The following is a 27,521-nucleotide window of genomic DNA, read 5'->3' as shown; positions in this document are numbered from 1 at the left end:
ATCATCTAACAAACTAACAAACAAATATCTATACAAGAGTATATTGATTAAAAATTAAATAACACGTTGGAAATTGAAAAAAAAAACAATACACTTAAACAGTAATAAATCACATTATTACCATCTACTCAAATCTCATATTTTCAATATTCCCAACTTCCACCTACCCTAAACAGACATACCTATTTTATTTTCCTTCCTACTATGCCTATATGACTAGTATATACACCCCATAAAAGTTTGAGATAGTGACAAAAGAAAAAGCATAATAAGAGTTTGCCAGATTCTCATTTTCCACGGTCATATTTGTCAGCTGACTTTTTAACCTGAACTGCCACTGCCTTTTCAAATATATGAGTCCCCAACAACATGTAAAACATCAACGGAATTTCAAAGAATAGACAACAATGCACCACATCCTAATTTCAAATTTTACACTTGAAATATAACCTTCTTCACAATCTTAAACATCTTTATGTACACAACAAAACCTCTAGGCTCTAGAGGCAATAAAACACTCCAGCACTCAAAACTCAATGTAGTAAAACAAACAAAAACAAGAATAAGGTTTTCTCTGTGTGTGTATATTCTTAAAGCTAATCACAACAAATAGGACATCTGATGAGTCCATTCTCATTACAATCAAGACATTTCTGAAACCCATACTCTCTTTCTTCCTTTACACTTTCATCATCATCATCTTCAAGTTCATAGTACACTTTGCAGCTCCCTGAACATGTCTCACAAGGCACAAACCTTACATCTCCACAAGCCTCACATTCTTGCCCATTACAGTTCTTGTTTTCTTCCACCCTCTCGCAGCCTTGTAGAAGCTTCTCAAGCTTCCCTTCTTCATTCAACTTCCGAATCTCCTCTGCTCCTCCGAGTAACTTCTTCCCCAAGAAAACTCTAGGTAAGGTAACCCCAACGCCATTTTTGAATTTACCCCCTAGCAGCTCCTTAAGCTCTTCCTTGAAACCCGAATGCATCGACACATCTCGCTCATCCACTCTAACTCCAATACTTTTTAGTATACTTCTGACACCACAGCTATCTTCATATGTCTTCCTTATACCTCTAAGGCTTGTGAAGTAGAGTATCACCTTGTCTTTACCAGTAGCTTCCTCTTCTTCTTCTTCTTCATCAGATAACTTAAACTGTGGTCTCAGTTTCAAGTCATGAATCGAAATGTTAAAAGGATGTTCAGAAGGAAGTTCCTGGAGAGACCTCCTGAATGAAGAAATGATCTCAGGATCGAAATCGTCAAAGTCGTCAAGCCCTTCTTCCTCCAACTGAAGCCACAATGGCTTTACATCACCATTCAACTTGGGACGTTCACAACCACCATGACCACTAGCAGTATCAAACGAGAAGCTCCTAACGTGGTTAGGACTCACAGAATCTTCAAGACCATCCATCATCTCCCACGTGTTGATCGTCTCCGGCTCTCCAGGAGGCGTCAAGATGGGAGTCTTGGGGACGATCTTTGGGATCTTCTCGTTCATCATGCTTGACCATACTTTAGCTTCCATAAGCTTAGCCTGCATCTCCGAACTCAACTTCTCCTTCTCCGACCTCTCTCTGTGAACAAACCCATTTACGGAGACTCGTCGTTTCTCTCGAGATTCGTCGGCGGCGGGGACAAGGTTCCCGCTGAAGTCAGAGGAGTCGCAGAGCTTGAGAGAGCCGAGGCTGGTGGAGCTGAGAGCAACCATGTGGCAGCTGTCGTCGGAGTGTTGAGATGGGTGGTGCACTGATTGGATTTGACGCATGTTCACCGGACAATATCCTTGCCGACAGTGGTGGCATCGCTTACGGTGCTTCGAGCTCGTACAGCCCATAATGGATCAGGGAACGAAAAACTCTTGGAGATAAATGGTTTGGTAAGATCGATGAGATATATATATATCAAAAGAATATTTTTTTTATGGAGATTTGTGAAAATAATAGCTGGAAAAGAAAAGACGAAAGAGAGATCGTAATGAGTTACGAGTAAAGAGCAGTTTAGAAACAGAGACAGAACAGGGGACCAAAACAGAGTACTTTTGAGGAATTTAATAAAAAAAGAAGAACAAAATCAAATGGTCCAAACCAATTGACTTATGAAAGCGAGCACAAGGACAAAAACATCATCTAGTTACAGTCTCCTCGTCTCGTCTGGATGCTCTCTCTCTCCCTCTCTCTCTCTAAAAGTCGCAGAGAAGAAGGAGAAAGGATGTGGCGTTTTATAAAAATTCTCTCAGATAATTTGATTATTTATAAAGTCATCAAAAACCATTTGATAGGTGTTCTGTGTACTCTGTGACAAAAAAAAAAAAGGTGTTCTGTGTACTAATTCATATGGTTCATGGTTCCTTTTCGGATAAAACTTTTTTAATTGTTTTTTTTTAAATAGGAATAATATCTACCAGTTTTTGCGTCCTTCTATATAACTTTAGTTTTGTTTTCTTTTATGGGCATAAAATATTAGCATATTGTAAATTGGAATACACTAATTTCTTGAAATATATGTGGTTATTATTTAAAATAATAATAATTAGATTGCCAATTCAATGATTTTAGTTCAATCTATTAATTGATACATGATTTCACTCCTTTTTTAAAAATGTTGATAAGCTTTACATTATTATTTTTATTTACTAAATTTAAAGGGACCAAGGATAAAACAAATTAGTTTAGATTAAATATGATTATGATAACATTATGTTTTCATGGACAATCTATGAGTCATTAAATCTCGTCCAGCATTTTTGCAGAAACAATTTCATGATTTTGGATCTTATCTTATCCAAAGTCAGTACTTGGTTTTTGATCTTAAATATAGGGATCCAAATTTTATATTTTCTTTCTTTTGTAGTGTAATTATATTGCTGAACACGGAATTATCTACTAGTTACTTTTCAAACAATGTTTAAATAGTATAGGATGAGATATTGCAGTAGAGTGATAACTGAGATGCCCAACACGTTTTAGGTTCGATCTAGGCGATTAATAATAAAAAGAAGATCATATGGTTTACGGACATCTACACAGATATGAACCATTTTATTTACAGCTCATTTACATATTCAAAAAAGAAGATTTATCCATAGACTACATTTTTCATTGGAGATTAGACTGAATTTTTTTGTTTGGATATCCATATTAATCAAAAAAAAATGTTTAAAGAATTAGTAACATTTTATATTGTTCTTTGACTGTTTACATATGTTCTCACTTATGACACTATTTGAAACATATAGCTTGGATCTCGCTCGTTTGAATGATTAGAAAGCCTGAGCTGTGGCCGGCCTATATGCCTCTATACTATCAGATTTCTCTTCTCTACTGTATTTTAAAATATGTGTTTGTATTATATACATGCTATTTACCAACTGTTACAACTAGGAACTTTTTTCTAGTTTTGTACACCATCGTATCAACTTGAGTTGCTTAAACAGAGAGTGAGATTTTCGACGCAAAAATAAAGAGAAATATGGTTTTAATTTTTTTTATAATGGTTGGGATATTAATAACATTTTTTAAATTTTTGTTTAAATTTATTTAAATTTTTAAATTAATAACGTTTAAATTTCATCCTGAAATTTATATTTATTTAAAATTTTAAATTAATAACGTTTAAGTGCTTTTTTTTGTATCATTATATCTGACGTTCACGGAATCCCAAGCATATAATGACATAATAAGACTTTGTTTACCTTCACAACTGATAATGATACAAAGTCAATTTTAACACTAAACACTAACCGAGAAGGTTAAAATAGAGATTCCATTATCTTTCTTAATTTACGTGCAAACCTTTGAAACGTCGTATAATAACCAACGGAGCTAGTACATGTTTTTAATGTCGAGAGTTTAAGGCCGTTGTTTTTGATATTGATATTTAATAGAAAAGGGGAGTATAATTTACGTCTACGGAATTCTATGTCTATGATAATTTTAGGATTTTCATAAAATTCCGTGATGCAAATTAGCAGCACTTTAATCTTCGGAGCACAAAGCCATTAACGAACTAAGAAACAATAAGAAATAGTAAAACTTAGTATTATGCAAACCAAAATAAATTTACACTAATTTTGTCGAATATCTCAAATTGCTTTCAAACATAGATGTAAGTCCAAATCGTGACCTCAATTTCAGGATGCATACTCTCCAATATATTTATGGGGTAGAAATACGGAAACGACAACAATCTTTCTCCCCCGAAATGTTTGTTAGCCTCTGCCATTAAAAATGATGGTTTGATTCAGCACAAAGCGGACTATTTAATATGATTTTTTTCCAAAGCCACCAAGTTTTGCTGGTCCAATCAAGTGTAAATAATATCTTGAACATAAGTGGGTAACTGGTAGCTAAAATAGAAAGTATAAATAAACTTAAAAGCAATATTAAAAATTAATTTACGTCCTTATCGTTATTATTTCAACTGTTAAATAACTATTAAATGATTAATGGAGATATAGTTTGTATATATTGTATGATACATTAATAGTAAATGTGCTTATTGATTTATATGATCTGAATCAATCCAACCAATAACCAAATCAATTTCAAAATGTTACCGATTGATCCAATTGAAGTAGATAAACCAAAAAAAAAAAAACTAAAAAACTAAAACTAAAAACCTCACATTGGTTCAGAAACTCTGATTTGGTTAAAGATCGCATTCGTAGTTTTGCCTCTTATAATAATTGGTTCAGAAACTCTTATTCGGTTAAAAGTCGTATCCTGGTTATGCCTCTTATATTCGTTCAAAAAAAAGAAGTTATGCCTCTTATATTATTATTGTATCTTAGTACTTTCCAACGTCAAACTAACATGAATCATTGGACTTATTATTTGATCAATGATTGAATAACAATACTTTCAAGGAAATGTTTACGCCTTAAAAATCAAATTAACCGTAAGATGAGTGGAGACAAATGGAGTATATGATAGTAAGTAATAGTAGTAAAAAAGAGAGAGAGAGAGAGAAGTGGGTTACTTAGTGGCTTAATTAACGGATGTCATTGTTGGTCTTCTGTCTTGTTATGTGTTGCCGTTTGGAAACAGGGTTAGATGGCCTCCACTAAACCTTGTTTTAAGAAACTTATTTTAATCTATTTATTTATGATAGTTTTGATACAAATGTGTTTTATATTGTTTAATGGTTGTTAGCTCTCTTTATTTAAATAGAACGGTTTGATTTTTCTTTTTGTAACACAAATGGAACGGTTTAATATTACTATTAATTTGTATATAGAAGCAAACGGTGTAGAAGTAATGACGTCCCCAAAAAAAAACTTATGTTCATGCCTTTGTCCTTGGTCCTATCCTTACCCATGAGTCATGACTAATATATTAAAGTCCCAGAACGCATATTTCGTCACAAGTGTACTACATATTTGGTCGAGGCTCAACATTTATGTGGTTAATCTGCTAAATAGCTAAATCGGTTTAAACATAGAATGTTTTTTCTTTGGTTGCGTGTAATTTTAACACTACAAGAAAACATATGCTTAACGAGGAAATTTAACGAGGAAAAACAATCCTCGTAAATTTACGTCGATTTTACGAAAAACTTACGTGGAAAACTAATGTCATCGTTATTTCCTCATAAAGTAACGACAAAAGCGTTTCGTCGTAAAGTGGATGTAATTTGACGAGTATTTTACGAGAAAATACTATTTCCTCGTAAATACGACGTAAACTTTGCGTGTTATTTGCGAGGAAATAATTTACGTGTATTTAGCGAGAAAATTTTGAATCCACCAACTTTGTAGGTGTTACACGTTTTTTTTTGCCCCCTAATTAATTTTCGTCGTAAATTCATAGGAAAATTACAACTACCAGATTTGAAATTTCCTATAAATATGGATGTTTGAACATCATTTTAAACACACCAACAACAAAAAACGCGAAAGAAAAAAAAAATGGCTGGCTCCGGGACTATTTACGAGTTGCGGAAGTGGATGTATATGCATAGAGATGCTAACAGGAGAGTGACAAAAGAATACCTTGCGGGCCTGGAGACATTTATGCATCAAGCAGATTCAACACCGCTCGCCCAAGAAAGTGGTAATATGTTCTGTCCTTGTCGGAAATGCAACAATTCGAAATTGGCAAACCGTAAAAATGTTTGGAAGCATTTAAAAATAGAGGTTTCACACCAAATTACTATATCTGGTTTCAACATGGAGAAGGTGTTAATTATGATCAGAATGAAGCTAGTAGTAGTAATAGCAATTTTCAGGAAAAAGAACCGGTTGATCATCATTTGCATAATGAACATAGTTACCATCAGGAGGAGATGGTAGATTATGATAGGGTTCATGATATGGTAGCTGATGCATTCGTAGCTCATGATGAAGATGAAGAACCTAATATAGATGCAAAAAAGTTTTACGAAATGTTAAACGCGGCGAATCAACCACTTTACAGTGGTTGTAGAGAAGGTCTCTCTAACTTGTCGTTAGCTGCTAGAAGATGAATTTTAAAACTGGTCACAATCTACCTGAAAGTTGCATGAACGAATGGGCGGACTTGTTTAAAGAGTATTTGCCGGAAGACAATGAGTCTGCTGATTCTTATTATGAGATTCAGAAACTGGTTTATAGTCTTGGGTTGCCTTCGGAGATGATAGATGTTTGCATCGACAACTGCATGATCTATTGGAGAGATGATGAGAAGCTAGAAGAATGTCGATTCTGCAAGAAGCCACGATTCAAGCCGCAAGGACGGGGACGTAATAGGGTACCATACCAAAGGATGTGGTACCTACCAATTATAGACAGATTGAAAAGATTGTATCAATCAGAGCAGACTGCTGGAAAGATGAGATGGCATGCCGAGCATACTCAGACGGATGGTGAGATGACTCATCCATCAGATGCAAGAGCCTGGAAACATTTCAACAAAGTACATCCGGATTTCGCTAGCAATAGCCAGAATGTGTATCTCGGACTATGCACAGATGGATTTAGTCCGTTCAGAATGTCAGGGAGACAATATTCATTGTGGCCAATCTTTCTTACACCATACAACCTACCACCGGAGATGTGCATGCAACGGGAGTTGCTATTCTTGACCATATTAATACCTGGTCCGAACCATCCAAAAAGGTCCCTGGATGTTTTCCTACAACCACTGATAAAAGAGTTGAAGGATTTGTGGTCAACAGGGGTGAGGACGTATGACTGCTCAACGAAGACGAATTTTACGATGCGAGCGATGCTTCTGTGGACCATAAGTGACTTTCCTGCCTATGGGATGTTGTCTGGATGAACTACACATGGGAGATTAGCTTGTCCATATTGTAATGGAACGACAGATGCGTTTCAACTGAAAAATGGTAGGAAGACAAGTTGGTTCGATTGTCACCGTCGATTTCTTCCCATTGGTCATCCGTACCGAAGAAACAAGAATTTGTTTAGGCACAAAAGGGTTGTGAGAGACACTCCTCCTCCATATCTAACTGGAGAACAAATTGAAGCGCAAATCGACTACTACGGAGCTAATGAAACAGTTCGTTGTGGTGGTAATTGGCATGTCCCTCGTAATATGTCTGATTCTTACGGTGTTCATCACAACTGGCACAAGAAGAGTATATTTTGGGAGTTGCCATATTGGAAGGATCTTCTTCTGCGCCACAACCTCGATGTGATGCATATAGAGAAGAATTTCTCTGAGAACATCATGAATACAATATTGATGTCCCAGGGAAGACAAAAGACAACATAAAATCGAGGTTGGACTTGCCGGATATTTGCTCAAGAAGCGAGTTACATATTAAAAGCAATGGACAATTTCCCGTTCCGATATTCAGATTATCTTTAGAAAAAAAGTCGGTGTTGTTCAACTGGGTGGCATCAGAAGTGAAGTTCCCCGATGGGTATGTTTCGAATCTCTCTAGATGTGTTGAAAAGGGTCAAAAGTTCTCTGGGATGAAGAGTCATGATTGTCATGTCTTTATGCAACGACTACTATCCTTTGCATTTGCGGAGCTACTTCCAACAAACGTACATGAAGCACTTGCAGGTACGTAGTGTATTATATCACAATAATTTTATAACGGTCTAATTTGCAAAATAATATATGACTAACAATGTGTTTAATTTTGTTTGGAATATAAAAGGCATTGGAGCATTTTTCAGGGATCTGAGCACACGCACTCTTAAAGAAGAAGTTGTGGAACAGCTTCAGGAGAACATTCCCATCTTATTGTGCAACTTGGAGAAGATATTTCCTCCCGGATTTTTTGACGTCATGGAGCATCTAGCTGTCCACCTCCCATATGAGGCATTGCTTCGTGGACCTGTACATTACGGATGGATGTATCAGTATGAGCGAGCCATGAATTATTTGAAGGGAAAAGCAAAGAACCTTGCCAAAGTTGAAGGTTCTATAATTGCTGGAAGTTTGACGGAAGAAGTTTCTCACTTCACATCATACTACTTTGCGTCAAAAGTAAGTACCCGGAGAAGAGCTCCAAGAAGATATGATGATGATGGTGTTGCGCCAACATATGCAGTTGCTGGTGTTCCAGACATCTTTAGCCAGATTGGGTGACTCGGTGGGAAGTCTAAAGAGGTTTGGTGGTCGAGTGGACAAGACGCTCATAGTGCACACACCTATATTCTACTCAATTGTGAGGATCCATTGATGCGTTATTTTGAAAGGTAACATATATGGACACTTCGAAACACATATAAGTATAATTAATTATATAATTGCGAGTGATTCATTCCTATAAAATGTGATTTTACAGCCTATTTGTTTCTCAAGTCGAAGAAACATTTCTTGGTATATCCACAAGTGACGTAGACAAAAGGAATGATCAACACTTCATTAAGTGGTTGCGGAATCAGGTATTAACTCAAACTCTTTTTTCATACATGATCTGTATTTAATTAACATTCTCTTTATTTTTGCAGGTTGATTATGACGACGACGATGCAGATTATCCTAAGTGGTTACACGAAGTAATTCAATCTCCACTTGTAAAGGTCACCACATCACAGATGTATTTCACACGAGGCTATACTTTTCACACATATGAGTATGGTAGACAGCGAGCGACCAGTAACTATGGAATATGTGTGAAAGGGGAAACAGATTTCTACGGGATCTTGACAGAGATTATTGAAGTCGAATTTCCAGGGATACTGAAGATGAAATGCGTCCTCTTTGAATGTGAATGGTTCGACCCCGTCGTCAACAGAGGTGTTCGGTCTAACAAATTCGGTGTAGTTGATGTCAATGGTGGACGAAGGTACAACAAATTCGAGCCTTTCATCTTAGCTTCACAAGCAGACCAAGTTAGCTTCATTCCATACCCTCGGATGAGAGATTCAGGTATAAATTGGTTAGCAGTGATCAAAGTTACACCTCGAGGACGAATCATTAGTGGAGAAGAACCACCATTGCAAGAAGAACAGATAAATGAAGTCGAGGAACCTGAACAAGAAATTGATGACATCCTTCTCATTGATCCGCATAAGCATGAGTACGAAGATCTTACCGATGATGCCACATACGAAGCTGTTGAAGACGAGTTTAATGAAAATGATTATGTTTCTAGTGATGACGAGAATGTCGATGTATCCGATTGATGTATTTGATTTTGTGTAATGTGTTTTATGAATAAGATGTGGGAGTTTGTTTTATGAATAAGGTAATGTGGGGTTTGTTTTATGAATAAGGTAATGTGGGAGTTTGTTTTATGAATAAGCAAATGTGGGAATTGTGGTTTGGAATGGAAATAAAGATGGGGTTTGGAATATATGAAGTAGAAAATAAGGAATATGGAGTTTGGGGTTTCGGATCTTAGGGATTCGCTTGTTAATTCCACGTAAGCAAAAATCGTCGTAAAGGACTCGTAAGCCAACGAGGAAATAACGACGAAATATAAAAATAAAGAACGCGAAGCTCTTTAATTCCACGTAAGCGCAAATCGTCGTAAACACCACGTAGGATGAAATCGTCGTAAATAACACGTATGTGAAATCGTCGTAAACACCACGTAAGCCAACGAGGAAATAACGACGAAATTTAAAAATAAAGATGGGGTTTGGAATATATGAAGTAGAAAATAAGGAATATGGGGTTTAGGGTTTCGGATTTTAGGGATTTAAACATAACACTCGTTAATTCCACGTATGCAGAAATCGTCGTAAACACCACATAAAAGGAATTGTCGTAAACACCACGTAAAAGGATTTAAACATAACACTCGTTAATTCCACGTAAGCAGAAATCGTCGTAAACACCACGTAAACAGAAATCGTCGTAAATACCTCATAGTGTAAAAACTAGAAAAAAAAAGAAAAGGAGAAAGATACCAGATTAACATGTGGCAAGACTTCCAGCAATTATAATACGTAAGTCTCGCCCACATGAATTCTAATATCTTCTCCTTTTCTTTTTTTTCAAATATTTATAATTTGAATAGGATTTTGCTAAGGAATGTGATTTGAGATAGAGTGTGATTTGGGAGTTTGTGTGTGGTTTGAGAATGAGAGGTGTGGGTATATTTATAGGAAAGCCCGGCTCGTTAATTTCCACATAAGCAAAATCGTCGTTAATACCTCGTATATAAAAACACGGGCCTTTGTAATTCTTCGCTATTTCCTCGTACAAAAAAACACGGGTCTTTGTAACTGCTCGCTATTTCGTCGTAACCTTACGAGAAATTTGCGACGATATGTAATCTTATATATACCTCCGAGCACTCACTCTTTCTTTCCTCTCTACTTCCTCTCCACTTCCTCTCCATTTCGTAGCAATGGTAAGCCTCTCTAATTCCTCTCTAATTTGGTTAGTTTAGGATAGATTAAATAGTTAGTATAGGGAATTTAGATAGGTTTACGGATTTTATGTTATAGTGTTGATTAGGTGGATAATGTTGGGAAATATACTGTTGATATTAATTTTAAAAATTAATTTTTTTTCCCAGGTTCGAAAAGGAAGACTTACTGCCCATTACAGAGAGATGTTAGGTGAGTCGGGTTGTCGTTTAGACCCGGCCTCTTCTTCAGCTCTCGGTTCTTCGGGTCAGGAGACTGTCCCCGAGACTTAGTACACTCAGAGAGTCTCTGGGTCTACTTCTTCTAGTGCACCATCGGCTCCTCATGTGCCTTCTCCGATGGCTCATCCGATGATGCCTCCTCCTGTGCCTCCTCCGATGGCACCTCCGATGGCCGCCGATATTCATCCTGATTTGATGGTGCCTCCGAGTGCTCCTTACTCGCAGTACACTGTAGAGGACATTCTCTGTCTGCCAGGCAGAGAAGGTTTACCAGTCATCGACCCCGACCGACCGGACGGAACTTTGTGGTATGTTGCATTAATTTTTTTTTTAATTCGTTTAAAATTCTTTTATAACATTAAAAAATAATTTATATTTTAAATTTGTATTTTCCAGGTGGGGGGTTGACAGATGTCTTGCATCGGACGTAACCGACATGATCAAAGGTTACTTCTCCATGACACATCCGAACTGGAGTAAGACACCTCACTACGTCAGAAAGACGTGGTTCAAAATTTACGCTGTAAGTTTCTATTAATTAATTATATATACTTTAATTTTTTCATGATTTATATATATACTTTCTAAAAAACTAATTGTTAATTTATTTTTTCTAACAGCAAAAATATAATTGGGCTTTGGGGATCACTGAGAGGGTGAGGAAGAAGTTTAACGCGAAGGCGAAAGTTCGCTTGTTGGACACGGTCTCCAACTGGAAGGGTGACTGGATCGTGAAAGGATATGAGCGTGGCAAACCCGCTGAGCTCACCACGGATGTGTGGGATGACCTCATCCGTTATTGGCGTCTTCCTGATTCCATTAGAATCACCCAGTCTTGCTCTAACTCTCGTAACACGGTTGATGAGCACGGAAACGGGCCGATGCTTCACACTACGGGCCAAAAACCCCACGCCGGTGTCCGTTTGGAAATGGTAATTAAATATTTTATTAAATAAAATTTTTAATATATATATTTTTATTCTAACTTTCTTAAATGTTTTTTATGCCAAAGAGACGGGACATCTCCCGTCTCTTATGGAACTTTACGAGAGGACCCACAAGAACAAGGCGGGCGTATTTGTAGATGGCAAGTCCGAGCAAATCTACAACGACGTGGTTGCTCGGGTTGAAGACCGCCAGACCCAGCTGACCCAACAGTCTACCGACGGATTACCCGTCACCTTATCGACACTTGAAGTGGATAAGATTTACGAGGAGGTAAATTTTCTAAAATTTTAATTTTTTATTATTCATTTAATTTAACTTTAAATTTTTACTAACAATATTTATTTTTTGTTTTTAAGGTTGTCCATAAAAAAAATGGACGGACGTTGGGGATTGGTTCCGTCAATGATTTTCCGAGAGCGACATCGTCTTATGGTCAGCGATGGGATGATGAAGTCACTGAGCTGCGTAACGAGTTGGCCGCGACAAAATCTCGTATGGGTGGAGTCGAGGGCTTCTTGGACGTTATAGCGGCCACAAATCCGGAATGGGAGTCCATGTTGAGAAACATGCGACAGCAATATCCCATTCGAGGCGAGTCATCCGACATACATAACGAGGCGGATGTTGCGAGGAGGAGAGATGAATTCTACCAGGCGATGAATGACCCTTAGTTCTTTTTTTCTGGTTGTTGTATTATAAATTCAAAACTTATTTATATATAAAATATTTTCGTATTGATTTATTTTTATTTTAAATTATAATTTTATTAATAAATTAAATAATTTTAATTATTTTTTTAATTATATTTTTAAATTCTGTAAAATAATAAAAACGAAGTAAATTCGAAGTTAATGTACAACCTATTTACGTGGAAACCTTACGAGGAAATGACGAGAAAAAATAAACGAGTATTTTACGAGAAAACATTTACGAGGAAATGACGAAGAAAGATAAACGAGTATTTTACGAGGAAATACTTTCGTGGTAGTTACGTGTATTTTGCGAGGAAACACTTTCAAGGTATTTACGTGTAGTTTATGAGGAACTCGTTTCGAGGTATTTACGAGGAATTATAGCGACCTCCTTACGTGGAATATTTACGTGGTCTTTACGACGAAATGATGTACTTCGTCTTTACGAGGAAATATGTGTTACGACGGATGAGTAACGAGCAAACGTGTTTCCTCGCTAATTCGTCGTAAAGCCTCTTTTACGACGAACTCACGAGGAAAACCGCTCTCGTTAAGATTATGTTTTTTTCTGGCGTAATCGTTAGTAAGATATGGGAAAAGTCAAGAATATGGACCACAAATCAACTTCTGTTGAATAGAAGAATCCTAAGAAAATCAGAGAGAAATATACACACATGTCTACATGATACATCACACTCGTACAACAACAAAAAATACGTGATGTGAAATACATTGAAAATACATCTTTATATCGAATCAAAGAGCAGAGAGAAGATCGTCGTCGCTTGATGAATGGCTCTGGAAACAAGTCTTTTACTCTTGGATTAATGTCCAGAACTGAAATTTAATTTTTAAACTAAAAATTAAAGAGAGGCATATGTATTGAAAAACGTGAAGCTAAATGGCGCAATTCTAGAAAAATGTTTAACAAAAAAAATTTCGTATTATTTAAGGTATGTGTAAGTAGAGCAGGCATTCTACAGCTCGCTGCTGTGATATGTTAGCAGGCCGTTTCTTATTAATAAATTATCAAATATATATTCTAAGGTTGGTCTTTCTAGTACTTGGAGCTGAATCAATCCTTCTAGAAGCTGCCTGGGGATACCGTGCCGCCTGGGGATCCCGAGTTGCCTGTGGTAGTAGTTCGTTGGGAAGACTTGTGGCCTGATTGATAGTTGACAGAACCTGCATAATTAGTTGATCCTGTTTTACCTGAAAATGATCTACCAAAAGAGCTTCCTCCTTCCGTTGAAGAAGCAGGCCCACCAGCCATTCCAATTCCAGGGCCAGTGCCAGCGACAGGGACAGTGCCCGTGCCAGGGACAGTGCCCGTGCCAGGGACAGTGCCAGTGCCAGGGACAGGGACAGTGCCCGTGCCAGTGCTTCCGGTCATGAAGTTTCCTCTGGTAGAACTTCCAGTTTTGGCGTTAGAGCTTCCAGTAGTTGAGGTAGAAGTTGAACCTCCGGTGGCCACATTGTCATCAATTCCTAGGGATTTTATGTCAATAGAGCTTCCACTCTTCGATGCGGCAGTGACAACAACTTGACCAATCACTCGTGCCCATTGCACAAGAGACGTGAGCAACAATTGTCTTTGTCCGCTTGTCATTTCCGTTGAACTGCTACTCGTTTGCGAGGTCAAAGTCTTTCCCATTGTCATTAACACATCCATAACCTTGCTGGTGTCCACCTGATCACCAATTAAATGAAATCAAGATTTTACCAAACCATGACCATTTTCTAATAATAACTTGCCTCATTACATTTTGAAATACTATTAGATTTTGACATGTATTTTAAAAACAAAAAAATATTTTAAACAAATTTTAACAATTTACCGACGATCCGCTGCTACCACCCAGTGCAGACAGAGCACTTTGGACGCCCTCAGCTTTTCCTTTCAAGTCAACATTCGACCCCGAACTTATTGCGTTTACGTAAGACCTTAAATTTCCAAATAAGTTCTTGTACTCAGGCTTCAATGGGCTCTTAAACTCCAACAGGTTCACAAACTTCAGCATACCCTTGCAAGCGAACGGCCTAAGCCCCCTGGATCTTCTGGGAATTTTTCTCAGGAAGTGCCTTAATAAAAACGTCCCTTGCACTTCATAGACCGTACTTAGTGCTACTAGTAACAATAGACATACCGCCGACGAAATTCTTCCCATATTTTGTTTTGTTTTGTTTTGTTTTTTTAATTTTTTTGGTTTGTTTTGGAGTTTTACAATTAATAAGAAGCAGTTTATAAGATCTTTCAATGGTCTAAATTTATGTGCTTAAGAGAAAAGGGTGGATCGATTCAAGGCCGCGAGAGAAAAGCACAAGCTGTTCTCATATGTTTCGCATTCTACTTGACAGAAATTTATGTTGCTCTCCGTTTTTTACTTATCATTCTATTTCTGGAAAGAAATTTATTTTCTCTTTAGAAATTAAATAATTTAATGCAATTAACAATTGGTGACAACACAAAGTTCAGATGGTGTAAAAACAAAGTAATTTATTTCATATTGTTTTCTTATAAACCAAATAATTTTAGGATACTTGATAGAATTATATTCGTGCCGCATGATTCTTATTCGTATGAAGTACACGTTTAAAAATTTCAAGGTTAAAAAAAAATTCAAGGTTAAAATTAATACTTAGATATTTATTATTATTACTTTGTCAAAGGATTTCAAAATTTATAAGGTAAATGAGTCTTTTAAAAGAAAAATATGCAAATACGGTCCATTTATTCTTGTCTTCAGAACCTCCGGGCTCGCTTTATTTGCTAGGTTTATGAAAGCACCAAACTCAGAATACTATTGGAGTTATGTAAAGATTAATGAATCTTAATTTTTTTTAAAAAATGTGTGTAATTAAAAATATAAAATTTTATATAAAAAATTCCAATGAAACATAAATAATATATAAATAATTTGGATTAATCCACCAATTACCAATTGATATTGAATTTGTATTCCATTAAAATTAACACGATATTATAGCCACAAAAACCTAAATACTTAAAAATGCTTGGTAATCAATCCACGCACTTGTATAATTCGGCTAAAAAATGGCTTGTGTTCTCGGGTTTGATAATGATGTTATTAATGGTTAGAACCATTATCTCAAAAGGGAGTATTGAAATTATGTAAAGATTGATGAGCTATTGGCCCTAATCTGTATAAGAATATAATTTTTTACAAACAAATTTGGATGAAACATAAATAATATTTCCTCTGTTTCATAATAAGTGTCGTATTAACATTTTTTTTTTACACAAAAAATATCACTTTACAATTCCAATACAAATTATACTTAATTTCAGCTGAAAATTCATTGCAAACTGCATTGATTTTATAAATAATTTTATTTATCTCAAATATTATTGGTCAGAGAAGTGTAATTAATACAACTTACATATATTTCAGCAACTTTCTTAATCTGTGTGAAAAATATCATAGTGACACTTATTCAGAAACGTAGGGAGCATGTCGGTTGGTTTTGAATTAAAAATCCATGAAACTTAACAAATACTCGTGTTATGTTTCAATCTCTACTTTGGCTTCCAATGTTTTCTTAAATGCATACAATGAAATCCTGGAAGTTAAAGATGATAAGATATTTTAAAAATAGATATGCCTTATTCATTTAAAAGAAGAAAATTATTCAAAATCCTTTTTATAGGAATCACTCGCTTCTGTGTGTAACATACAGAGCGGTTACATTCTATCTGCATTGTCTTACAGAGTTATTACATGCATACGTCGGTCTTTAGCTAGACACTGATGGCCTATACCGATCTTAGTTTTATATACAAAAAAAATATCTGATAGTTTAGCTACTAATTAATTATAATAAATATTTGGCATTACTGGATTGTCATTCCTGCTGATTTTCCGCGTATTAGTACAGCTTCTTAATTGGTCTTGAGCCTACCCATACCGTTCTCCTGCTGGGTCTGCTGCTGGGTCTGTTGCTGGGTCTGTTGCTGAGAAGAAGCAGCGGTCTCTTTCTTAGATGAGGCCATGGTCTTCTTCTGAGACTGCTGAGAAGCAGCGGTCTCTTGCTTAGATGAAGATGAGCTTGAAGAAGCAGCAGTCTCAACAAACTGGGTTGTGACTTGTTCAATCTTTGACATGGTCTTCTTAATCTCTGTCTCTTTTGTCGATGATACTTTCTGTTCGCCCACGATTTGGCTGTTGAGATTTTGAAATTGTTGAAGATTCTTGATCAATTGTTGTTGGGTAGTCTGGATGTTGCTCTTCATCTACAGGTAAAAATATTGAAATGTATTAATTCTTGATTTTTTTTAAAAAAAAGGGAATAATTAATATATTAGAGAGTTAACACAAAAGTTCTTTAAATTACGTACCTCTGCTGATTTGCTAAATCTTGAACCCACGAAAGACATGGCATCAGATAGTTTACCAGTGGTTGATTTGGCTGTATTAGTATATTCTTGTTCGGATTTGGTGGAAGAAACCCTTGAGGAGGCAGTCATGGAAGCCTTGAGCTTCTCGAAGAAGGGTTTGAGTTCTGCCTTTTGTGCAAACCTTTTCTCAAGTCCTGATATGAATGACGTTGTTTCTTGTGAAGTCTCTTTCTCGATTTCTGTCACTGATGTGGTCGATGATGACTTTGAGCTCGCCGATTCTTGGTTCGTGGATGCAGCACTTCCTCTGCTGCTTGCAGCGTTGGATTGTTGTTGGTTCGTGGAAGCAGCAGCACTTCCAGCGTTGGATTGTTGGTTCACGGAAGCAGCAGCCTTTCCGGTTCCTTTTACAGAGGTTTTCTCCTTAGCAGCAGTGGGGCTTCCTCTGGGGCTTCCTGCGGTTTTATCCTTAGCAGCAGTGGGACTTCCTCTCGGGCTTCCCGCATATCCACCTGTCGTGTCTCTGAAAGTGGTTCCAGTTTTGGTCGAAGCACTTGGACCAGCTTTGGTCGAGGTGGCTTCTTTGGTTTTGGCTGATGAAGTAGCAGCCTTCTGCTCATTCTTCTCAGCCTTCTTCTCAGCCTTCTTTTCACCCTTCTTCTCAGCCTTCTTTTCACCCTTCTTCTCACCCTTCTCTGCTCTAGCACCGGTGGTTTCTTTAGCCTTTGCTGAAGCGGCAGTCTCTGCTCTAGCGGCATAACTTGAAGATTTTGATGAGGATTCAGAGCTGGATTTGGAGGATGAAGAGCTACTCTGGCGGCTTTCACTAACAGTCATGACAGAGTTAACATCAACATTAAGTCCAAAAGAGTTTATATCGATTTTCTTTCCCTTCTTCTCACAAGCCGTCTTCACGGTTGTAGCAATCGTTTTAGTCCACTGCACCATCGATGTGACTAGAGTTTTCTTTTCAGTAGACGTTATCGCCGTTGTACTCTTTTTCTGCTCAACCAAAGTCTTTGCCATGGAGATCATGGTAGATTTGAAACTCCCTGCTTCCGCCTGTTGCAAATTGAGAAGAAATTAATAACAAAAAAAAGTCAATAATTTGGTTGCTACTATGGCCGGTTCTAAAATTTATGAGGCTTCAAACAATTACGGTTTGAAGATCAAATGATCCTTTTTTTTTTTTTTTTGAATGGTTCCAGGTGGAATGATCCATACATATTAACTACTTATAATATGGAAATCGAGGCAACAAGAACCGGTTATGCTAATGAAATATTAGACTCGAACATCTAATTTCTTTTGAATTTTTAAATATAAACATTAGATCTTCAAATTGTAAAAACAAGAGACGTTTGCTAAATTAATTAAGATTTCCATAATCTCACGGCGTGACTATGTTTGTTACCATAAAAGCATTACAGGACTTACAGATTTTTGGCCTGCACCACCAGTTATTGCAGACACAGCTTTGAAAAGCCCGTCACCTTTTTTCTCCATGTCGATGTTTTGTGATGTGGACGATGACGTTTCGATGGAGCTAAAGAAAGACTTGAACTCTGTGAAGAAACTTTTGAACTCTGGAGTCGGTGGACAAAAACGTTCAAGGTCGGTCAAGAACTCTGTCAAACCCGTGTTAACGTATGGCGTAAATTCGCTGCTCTTGCTTGGAAATTTAGTCGTCAAGTAATCCTTCAACAAGAAATGCCCTCGCGCTTCATAAATCACACTTGATGTTACTACTAACATCAGACATAACGCTAGTGAAATCCTTGCCATGTTTTTCTATGAGAGAAAGCAAAATGAAATAATAAAACAAAGTAAAAGTGTCTTTTTCGTTTTCTTTTTTTTTTAACTAATTATTTTCTTTTTTTCCTTTTCGAATTGTTTTGGTTTGTGGGAGAAGTTGGCTTATTATATAGATGTAAAAGGTCTAAATTTAAGTGCCTATAAGAGAAAATGGTGGAATGGTTTAAGGTCGCGAGAGAATAGCATGTATGTGGTTCTTATTTTTTTACTGCTCTATTTTGACGGCAATTTTTCGCATCCACGTTTCTCTTCCGTCTATATTTAGAAGGATCAAATTTTATTGTAATTACTCTTAAATCAAGCATGTTCACAATTAATATAAAACCATTATTTATGTACACCTTCATGATTATCCAAATGTACATGACAATATAATCGGTTGCATCTCTTACAATTCACATTAGATTAGTAGTGTGTACCAATAATATAATCATTTGTGTACATATAATTAATCGTGTGACTTGAAAGGGTAAAAAACTTGAAACAATAACTTTAGTAAACGTATTCATACTCTTTGCTGTCTATGTTGTAATTTTAGAAACAGTCGCCTACGTCTAATTTAGTTTTTTGCGCCTATGTTCAACTTTATATAATAAAAGGTTTAAGTGATTATTTCAATTTTTAGCTGTAGTTTGATTTCATTTGTATTTTACAAGTTTTATAAATCTATTTTTATTTTTATCTACAGCATTTACAATTATGTTTTCATAGCTCACAACTAAAGAAAAAGTATAAACTAAAATTTCATACACAATTAGGTTAGATAGTAAAAACGTTATGTCAACGAACTGGGATATGGTACCAAGTGTGTTAAATGGAAAGGTTATTCTCAACTCTCAAGTGAAAAGCGTTGTACGTAGTAAGTAAGGCACTATCGTGAACTAGGGAAGGTGCCTTTCTGAGATACACGTTTATGTATCGTCAAAATAGAATCGTAGAAGAATGCATTGTGACTAGAGAGTTAAGATTGGTTTCAAGTAGCAAGTTAGAAGTTGAGGTTGCCCAATGGAAAGTTACAAACTTTGAAAGGTTCTTGTTCATTGATTAGTACTAGCAATTCCAACTATAAGCGTTTACTTATCAGCATCTTATTGCCTATCATAATCCAATCAATAGTTACCATCACTTTGAGTTAATTAGAATCTCAATGAAGATGATGATGAAAATTTGATTTTTAGAAGATATGCAGTTTTATTTGATCCGAAAGAAGAAGAAGATATGCAGTTCTATTTCATGAGATGAGGTATTCAAGTAGTAAGCAAGACTTCAAGACCATCAGCCTGGAGTCACATATACATTATTTTTAGATTTTTGCCTGGAGTACACAAGACCGAAAAAATAAAGTGTTGGCTTTCTTAAATATTTTAGAAGGTTTGTTATTATTATTATTTTTCGTAACATGAAGGTTTGTTATTTATTGATTGTATTACCAATCATATTCAAATCTATATATCATATGTTATTAAAAATGTATTAGGGAATGAGAGGATTTAAATATTTCTACAAAGCACAGTTAAAAAGATGGACTGTAATGTTATTTCCTTATTTATATGGTAGTGATTTATTCTCTAAATATTGAATGGTAGAAACACAAAAGAGGAACGCAGTTTGCCATTCTAATCGGGCATGGAACATGAGAGCCATTAGTCTTTTTGTTTGTGCTATTCTCTCGTAGCCTTCAATGGATCCACCAATTTCTCTTAAATCAAATTTAGAATTCTTAAGCATCTATATAAATCGAGTTCCCTCTCAGAAAATAAAACCATTAGAAAAAACAAAAAAAACATATAAATTTTCAAAAAAATTTAAAAAGAAATAAATCACTCTAATTCTCTTCTTTTCCATCTAACAAGAAAATGGCAAAATTTCCATTAGGAATATGTCTAATGTTTATGATAACAACAAGTACCATATATGAAGTGCAAGGACATTTCTTATTAGACCATTACATGAAGAAAATTCCTAAAATATCCAGCGAGTTCGAACCTTTCGCTTTCAAGGGTATACTTAGTTTTATAGACCACCTTGAGGGTTTATGTCCCCTGAAGGTGGAGTACAAGGAGTTCTTCACAAAGCTGAAGGATTTCATGGCCTTCATAAACTCAGCATCAGGGTCGTCCGCAGAGTTCCATACTCAGTTGAAAACAAAATCTGAGGAGCTCTTCAAGGCTATCACTAAAATGGGTGGCACAGCAGGAGCATCGGTAAGAGTTCATGTTTTTGTTATTCACAAGGTGAACTCATATGAGTAGTATGTATTAGAACATGCATGCCCATTATAGTTTTTTTTTTTGTTTTTGTTTTGGGATTTTTGGTAGGCGCATACAACCAAATTGATAGAAAGTTTAATGTCGATGGGAAAAACTTTGGCTGAGTACAAGAGGAGTGGTTCACAAACTCTGACAAGTGAACAAAGGACAGAGCTGGTCACATCTATGTCGAGATGGGCACAAACGATCGGTCAGTTTGTGAAAAGCGTAACTGAGACGAATGGTGGCGCTAATATTGATCTCAAATCCCTTGGCTGTGGAGGTGCAACCGGCATCTCTACCTCCATGGAAACTGGAAGCACGGCCAGTGGTTCTACAAACATGGAAACTGGAAGCACTGGTGGCAGTGGAAGTCCAAGTGGGGACACCGGTAGTCCTGCCTCTGGTGGTAGTGAAAGTGGTTCTCCCTCTAATGAAACTCCTGCTGAAGGTGGAAGCGGTAGCCCAAGTGGAAGCCCAAGTGACAGCTCATCAGGAGCAGGCTCCACGGGTAGTGAAACCTCCACTGAGGCTGAAACTACAGCTGGTTCCGGTAGTGGAGCGGGTGCTGGTGAAACTCCTGGCGCTGCTGGACCGAGTGGAAGCCCAACTGGTAGCCCAACTGAATCAGAAGAAAGCTCCAAGGATGAAAGCTCCAAGGATGAAAGCTCAAAAGATGAAAGCTCCAAGGATGAAAGCTCCAAGGATGAAAGCTCAAAAGATAAAAGCTCTAAAGGTGAAAAGGATGAAAGCTCTAAGGATGAAAGCTCCAAGGATGAAAGCTCAAAAGATGAAAGCTCCAAGGATGAAAGCTCCAAGGATGAAAGCTCAAAAGATAAAAGCTCCAAAGATGATAAGGATGAAAGCTCTAAGGATGAAAGCTCCAAGGATGAAAGCTCAAAAGATGAAAGCTCCAAGGATGAAAGCTCCAAAGGTGAAAGCTCAGCTGAATCAGGAGAAAGTTCCAAGGAAGCTAGTGGTGCAAGCTCTACTGAGACCCAAAGTGAAACTGGTGCCGAAAGTGGAAGCACTGACGGTGGAGCATCTGCCGGTGGTCCTAGTGGTGAACCCCCTGGCGATGCTGGTGCCGGTGCTCCAAGCGGAAGTACATCTGATATGTCGGCAGGAGGAGCAAGTGCTTCAGGCGGTGCGAGTGGAACTTCAACTCAAACCTCTGCCGAAGGAGAAAGCTCAATGAATAGTGGAGGCAGTTCCTACGCGGACACTACAGGTGGTAGCGCGGCGGAAGGTTCCGCCAGTAGCCCCTCTGGTTCAGCTTCGGGTAGTAGTGAGACCTCCTCCATCACCGGAAGTGAAAATTCATCTTACCAAGCTGGAGGATCCTCCGCCGGTGGCCCCAGTGGAAGTACAACTGCTGGCTCGGCCGCAGGAGAGAGCACAACGGAAGAAAGTTCGGAGGGTGGTAGTGGAGCCTCCGAAAATCAATCTGTCAAAGGAAAAAAGGGGACAGCGAACTACGAAGGTTCTTCTAGCTACAAAAAGTCACAATCACAATCCTCAGAGTCGGCCAAGAGCAGCTTCAAACATTCCTCGGAGAAAAACGCCGGCTCGTCTTAAACTAAACTCGTCGGTTCTCGGACCAAATAGGTCGGAAACACATATTAATACTATAATTTCAATAAAGCAATGGCCCTGCTAACAATTACAGCAGCGAGCTGTAGAATATTTTTTTGCTAAATACTAGAGAATTACTGACATGCGTTAGCCTTACTGCATGCATAATTTTGGTTGTTTTTTTTTTCTCTATAATTTGATTGTAAAATATGAATATAAAGAATTGTGAGCATGTAATACATGACACATTAAATAGTGAGAAAGTAATAATAATAATAATTTATTTGCATATCCTATCAATTTTTTGTTCAGTCTCCTCTCTTATTTTTTCCTTTTAACCTTTCCCAAATTAAAATATTCTTCATGTGAATTTCTCTTTATATGCATATCATAAGAAATCGTTCTCCCGCTTTAACAAGAACCCAATGGCTCTATAAGGGATGTACCGCCCTATATCTTTAATGTTGTCATGCCATGCTAGTTCACGGCCATAATGTGTGCTGAAACTACATTGAGACCAAACCGTGTTGTCGATATGGTGTGATGCAACATAAGAACAGCAAATAAACTGTTTTTACTTATGATGATTATCTAACAATCATCAGAAGTATATATTCTTGAACCGTTATATATAATCCAATGAATATGTGACAATAATAAGTTTCGATTTATGGATTCAGCGACCTAGAGAATTTGATGGACTCATCTTTGATCATGTCGGAATAACATAGCTTAGAGCAGCTCTATTCATATAGTTTGCGGCATGTTGGCAAAAATTCAGAAAATTCTCTCCCAGACGAGCTTCCCGAGAAAAGGCATTATCCTTTTTGCGTAAAGCAATACCCCTTTTACCCGCCAGTCTTTTTACCGGTTATGGATTAATTCCTCTGATTATCCTTCTGTATTTTTAAATTTTTACCGGTTGTAGAGTTATTCAGCGGTCCATCCAAAGCCTTGGCCTTTATCCCCCGGGTTCTTCCCCCGACCCGATGTCGGAGGGACCGCCGCCGTTCGCCCTCGCCAGCCTGGTTACCGGAGCTAGTCCTTATGCAGATTGTCTGTCTCCTACCGCCCCTTGAAGACAAAACCAGTTGTAACCGAAGCTTATGATACAGGGGTTCCTGTCCTTTTTGCTGCTTGCGATTTTAGTATCAGTAGGTTGAGACATTGTTTGAAGTTCACGGCTGGATCTAAGAAGCAATCACCCCGCCTATTGAAATCTTAACCAATAAGTTATTTCCGAACTCAGCAGCAAGAATGCAGAGAAGGATATTTGTAGCTGATAAGGGGAAACAAATCTGTACAGAGGACAATCAGGCGCCTCGTACGGCTCGGGTTCGAGCTTAACTCCCGGAGAACACTGAGCTTATCAACAAGTGCTCCCTAACGCTAATAGGAAGAGTCACTAATCGCTCAGTTCAGAAGATCTGGCCCCTCCTTTCTTTCTTCTCGGACCTCTGGAAGTCTGATGTGAAACCTGTGGGGGCAGACATGGGTAATGGTCTCTTTCAATTCCAATTTGAAAGGGAGGAAGATCTACTCCAAGTGTTGGAGAAAAGACCATACCATTTTGATAGATGGATGGTTATAGTCCAAAGATGGGAGCCAACGCTGTCGAAAGCATTTCCGTCCTTAATCCCCTTCTGGATAAAAATCCAAGGAATCCCCATACACCTCTGGTCTGAAGGAATAGCGACGAGTATTGGAAATGATGTAGGGATCTTTGAGAAAGCTGAAATCACTCCACTGACCATGCGCATGCGGGCCCATGTCAACGGCCTCCTTCCACTAATCACCTCCACAGTAATAGAGTATCCCAATGGAGAGGAAGTGACGGCAAGCTTAGTCTATGAGAGACTGAAGAGGCATTGTACAACTTGCTTGAGGCTGGATCATGATATTCATGATTGTTTGGAAGAAAAGGCAAAGAAACGTTTACTCAGAGCGTCTCAGGAGGCAGATCGTAGTAAGCAAGCCTCCCAAACCTCAGTCAGAGAAGGTCGCGAAGCTATGGAGCAGTCACCACGAGATAATACAATCTACCATTTCTCGGCCTCGAATGGAGCAGAATATCGTGAGCGACGGTCCCACTATGATCAAGAACTGCAGGGCCGACGGCAGTATAAACTGCAACCTAAGACATGGAAGGAGAAGGAAGAGTACATGAGAGCCAGTCAGGCTAGGGAACGCTCTCGCTACCTTGAGGAGTGCTACAATGCACGCAGGTGCACCTCTGTTCTACAAAAAAGACAAGCGTCATCTCAAAGTAGAAGCTATTACAGAGCAGTAGTAAGAAACCCAGGGGCTGATATTGACAATGGGCTGAGCTCTGTGAGGTCCCAATCTAGAAATTTTGAAAAGGGGATTCCCTTACCTGAACATGTGCCCTCTCTCCCAACTGAAGCTCTACAGCAGGCACGAAAAGAGGTTCATGATGCTATGCTACAGTATACTAGAGTGGCTGACCCATCTGAAAGGGAAGCGCGGGAGGAAAGAATGAGACTTGCGGAGGACCTAGGCGAAATGGAGGAAACAGCGACCAATATGGTCCAAGCAGCCATGCATCTGAGTGCAGAAAAGCATGGTCGGATACAAATAACTGATACTCCAGAAAGAATTCCGGCAGTTCAATGTCTTTCACTTCCGGAATCTCATGAGCACATCCCCACATCTGCAAGACTGGGACCGTGCCCCCTAGTCCAGGAACCAGTTCAGACGACCATTCCTCCTAATGGAGATATAGTTAATGCAGAGAGATTACCAGCCTCGTTGAGGCTAGATTACCCCCCTGAGACTGTACTACCACCCACAACCACGGGTTCGACAGTTAAAAGGAAGCCGGGACGACCTCCAGGACCAAGAAAAGGAAACGAGTCATCAGGGGCAAAGCCCCCATTAGCTGCAGCTGCTAGTAGTAAAATAAGAAGGGTGCCTGCTGGCAAACCATCCCCAATAAGGCGGTCTACTAAAGCTGCGAAAGCCAAATCTGGGGCTGGTCCGTCTAAAGGGAAGAATCAACCAGGAGGTTCAACGACAAGCTCAGAAAATAGGCCACTCTGTAACATGATCCCAAGCACTTCGAGGAAGAGGATGGATTTTCGGATCCCATCCGCTCCCGGTCCTTAAAGATGGTGAGCTGGAACTGTCAAGGGTTAGGAAATCCCAAGACAGTTCGTCGTCTCAAGGAAATAATGAAGACCTACCGACCCGACATCTGTTTCCTTATTGAGACTAAAAATCCCGATGACTTCGTACTTCAAAAATGTGATCAGCTTGGGTATGATGAGCATTTCTTGGTAACTCCCACAGGCCACGGAGCGGGGGGTCTTGCGTTACTTTGGAAGCAAGAAATAAAGTTACAAGTGCTCTATCATAATGCTGATGTAATCGATACGAGTATTGAATACGAAGGAAAATTATTCTTTGCAAGTTTTGTATATGGCAGTACGGACAGAGGCCAAAGGAACCTGTTGTGGCATCAGCAGAATCACGAGATGCACTGTGGTTCCTTACGGGGGATTTTAATGACTTACTGCGTAGTGAAGAGAAGGTAGGGGGACCGGACAGGCCAGAGGGCTCCTTTTCAGACTTGCGAACCTTCTTTTCTGAAGGCGACTTGTATGATCTCCACCATTCAGGCGACCCATTGTCTTGGCGAGGCCAAAGTGGTACTCATTTGGTGCGATGTAGACTGGATAGAGCTGTGGCCAACAGCTCTTGGGCGGAGAACTACCCATCGGCTCGCTGCCATTACCTGGAGTATGAAGGCTCAGATCACAAGCCACTCGTCTCTTGCCTTGACCCAACTATTATGAAAAGGAAAGGCCTCTTTCGGTATGACAGAAGGCTCAACACGAATGAAGAGGCAATCAAAGTGGTTCTGGAGTCATGGGCTAGCTTAGACCGGCCAAAGGTATCTGAGAGACTAGCGGCTACAAGAAGAGCATTATCAGAGTGGAATAAGCTCCAACAACAGAACAGCAAGGTCCTTATTGAGCAAAGAAAGCAAGAACTGGAGACAGCCCTGACTAGCCCGCTAAATGACACTGCCCTTATCAAGGAAATTGGTGATAAACTTAATGAGGCCTATCTGGCGGAGGAGGCTTTCTGGAAGCAAAGAAGCCGGCTGTTGTGGCTCAGTTTAGGAGATAGAAATTCTGGGTTTTTTCATGCCACAACAAAGAATCGGAAAAGGGCTAATGCTCTAACAGTACTGGAAGATAGCGCAGGGGTGATGGTATATAAAGAGGCTGAGATAGCGAAGACAGTAGAGGAGTACTTCAAAGAGCTGTTCACCTCGGAACAGGGAGAGCGAACTAGTACGGTGACAGACGCCCTCCAACCCCTGATCTCGGATGAAGATAATGCGGGCCTGATAGCAATACCGTCGGCCCTGGAGGTGAAAGAAGCAATGTTTGCTATAAATGGAGAAAAAGCACCAGGACCCGACGGGTTTTCGGCGAGCTTCTACCACACCCATTGGAGTGTGATCGGGCCAGACCTTGTAGAAGAGGTTCAAGCGGTGTTCAGATCAGGAACCCTTCCCCTCGGAGTTAACGACACTCACGTGTGCATGATCCCGAAGATCAAAGGCCCGCAATGAGTATCTGATTATCGGCCTATTGCGCTATGTAATGTTTATTACAAGGTCTATTCCAAGATACTCCAAAGAAGGCTGCAGCCGCTGTTGGGGAAGATTATATCGGAGAACCAATCAGCTTTCGTCCCAGGGAGACTGATAGGAGACAACGTCCTAATTACTCATGAGGTTTTACACACCTTGAAGACATCTAAAGCAGAAAAAAGAGTGGCGATGGCAGTAAAAACGGACATGAGTAAAACGTACGATCGACTAGAATGGGACTTCATCGCGGCGGTGC

At 38.7% G+C, this 27,521-nt stretch overlaps 4 protein-coding genes across 5 annotated transcripts; 1 reads left to right on the top strand and 3 right to left on the bottom strand.

Moving 5' to 3' along the window:
* Positions 1–417: 417 nt before the first annotated feature.
* On the bottom strand, positions 418–3,574 carry BNAC07G25350D (uncharacterized protein At3g28850). The gene has a single exon (XM_022706110.2). The coding sequence runs from the start codon at positions 1,839–1,841 to the stop codon at positions 597–599; it is 1,245 nt and encodes a 414-aa protein (XP_022561831.1). The 5' UTR covers positions 1,842–3,574; the 3' UTR covers positions 418–596.
* Positions 3,575–13,568: 9,994 nt separating this feature from the next.
* Positions 13,569–14,875, bottom strand: LOC106394040 (putative per-hexamer repeat protein 5). Its single transcript, XM_013834658.3, has 2 exons — positions 14,484–14,875; positions 13,569–14,335 (listed from the first exon to the last, which is right to left on the bottom strand). Exons 1-2 carry the CDS (start codon positions 14,811–14,813, stop codon positions 13,730–13,732), a joined length of 936 nt encoding a protein of 311 aa, XP_013690112.2. The 5' UTR covers positions 14,814–14,875; the 3' UTR covers positions 13,569–13,729.
* A 1,417-nt stretch (positions 14,876–16,292) lies between these two features.
* LOC106394910 (cell wall protein PRY3-like) lies at positions 16,293–18,914 on the bottom strand. Its single transcript, XM_048762158.1, has 3 exons — positions 18,440–18,914; positions 17,003–18,064; positions 16,293–16,897 (listed from the first exon to the last, which is right to left on the bottom strand). The coding sequence occupies exons 1-3, from the start codon at positions 18,785–18,787 to the stop codon at positions 16,547–16,549; spliced, it is 1,761 nt and encodes a 586-aa protein (XP_048618115.1). The 5' UTR covers positions 18,788–18,914; the 3' UTR covers positions 16,293–16,546.
* A 1,654-nt stretch (positions 18,915–20,568) lies between these two features.
* Positions 20,569–22,932, top strand: LOC106394041 (cell wall protein AWA1-like). 2 transcript variants are annotated; one of them, XM_048762157.1, is made up of 3 exons: positions 20,569–21,021; positions 21,136–21,742; positions 21,857–22,932. In XM_048762157.1, exons 1-3 carry the CDS (start codon positions 20,674–20,676, stop codon positions 22,642–22,644), a joined length of 1,743 nt encoding a protein of 580 aa, XP_048618114.1. In that variant the 5' UTR covers positions 20,569–20,673; the 3' UTR covers positions 22,645–22,932. The 2 variants fall into 2 exon arrangements, with proteins under 2 accessions (XP_048618114.1, XP_048618113.1); XM_048762156.1 differs by having other exon boundaries at positions 21,136–22,932.
* The last annotated feature ends 4,589 nt before the right edge of the window (positions 22,933–27,521 follow it).

Source organism: Brassica napus, chromosome C7 (genome assembly GCF_020379485.1).
Source record: "Brassica napus cultivar Da-Ae chromosome C7, Da-Ae, whole genome shotgun sequence".
NCBI lineage: Eukaryota > Viridiplantae > Streptophyta > Magnoliopsida > Brassicales > Brassicaceae > Brassica > Brassica napus.
Note: the sequence above shows the minus strand (reverse complement) of the source record. Positions and strands in the feature narration are given on the sequence as shown.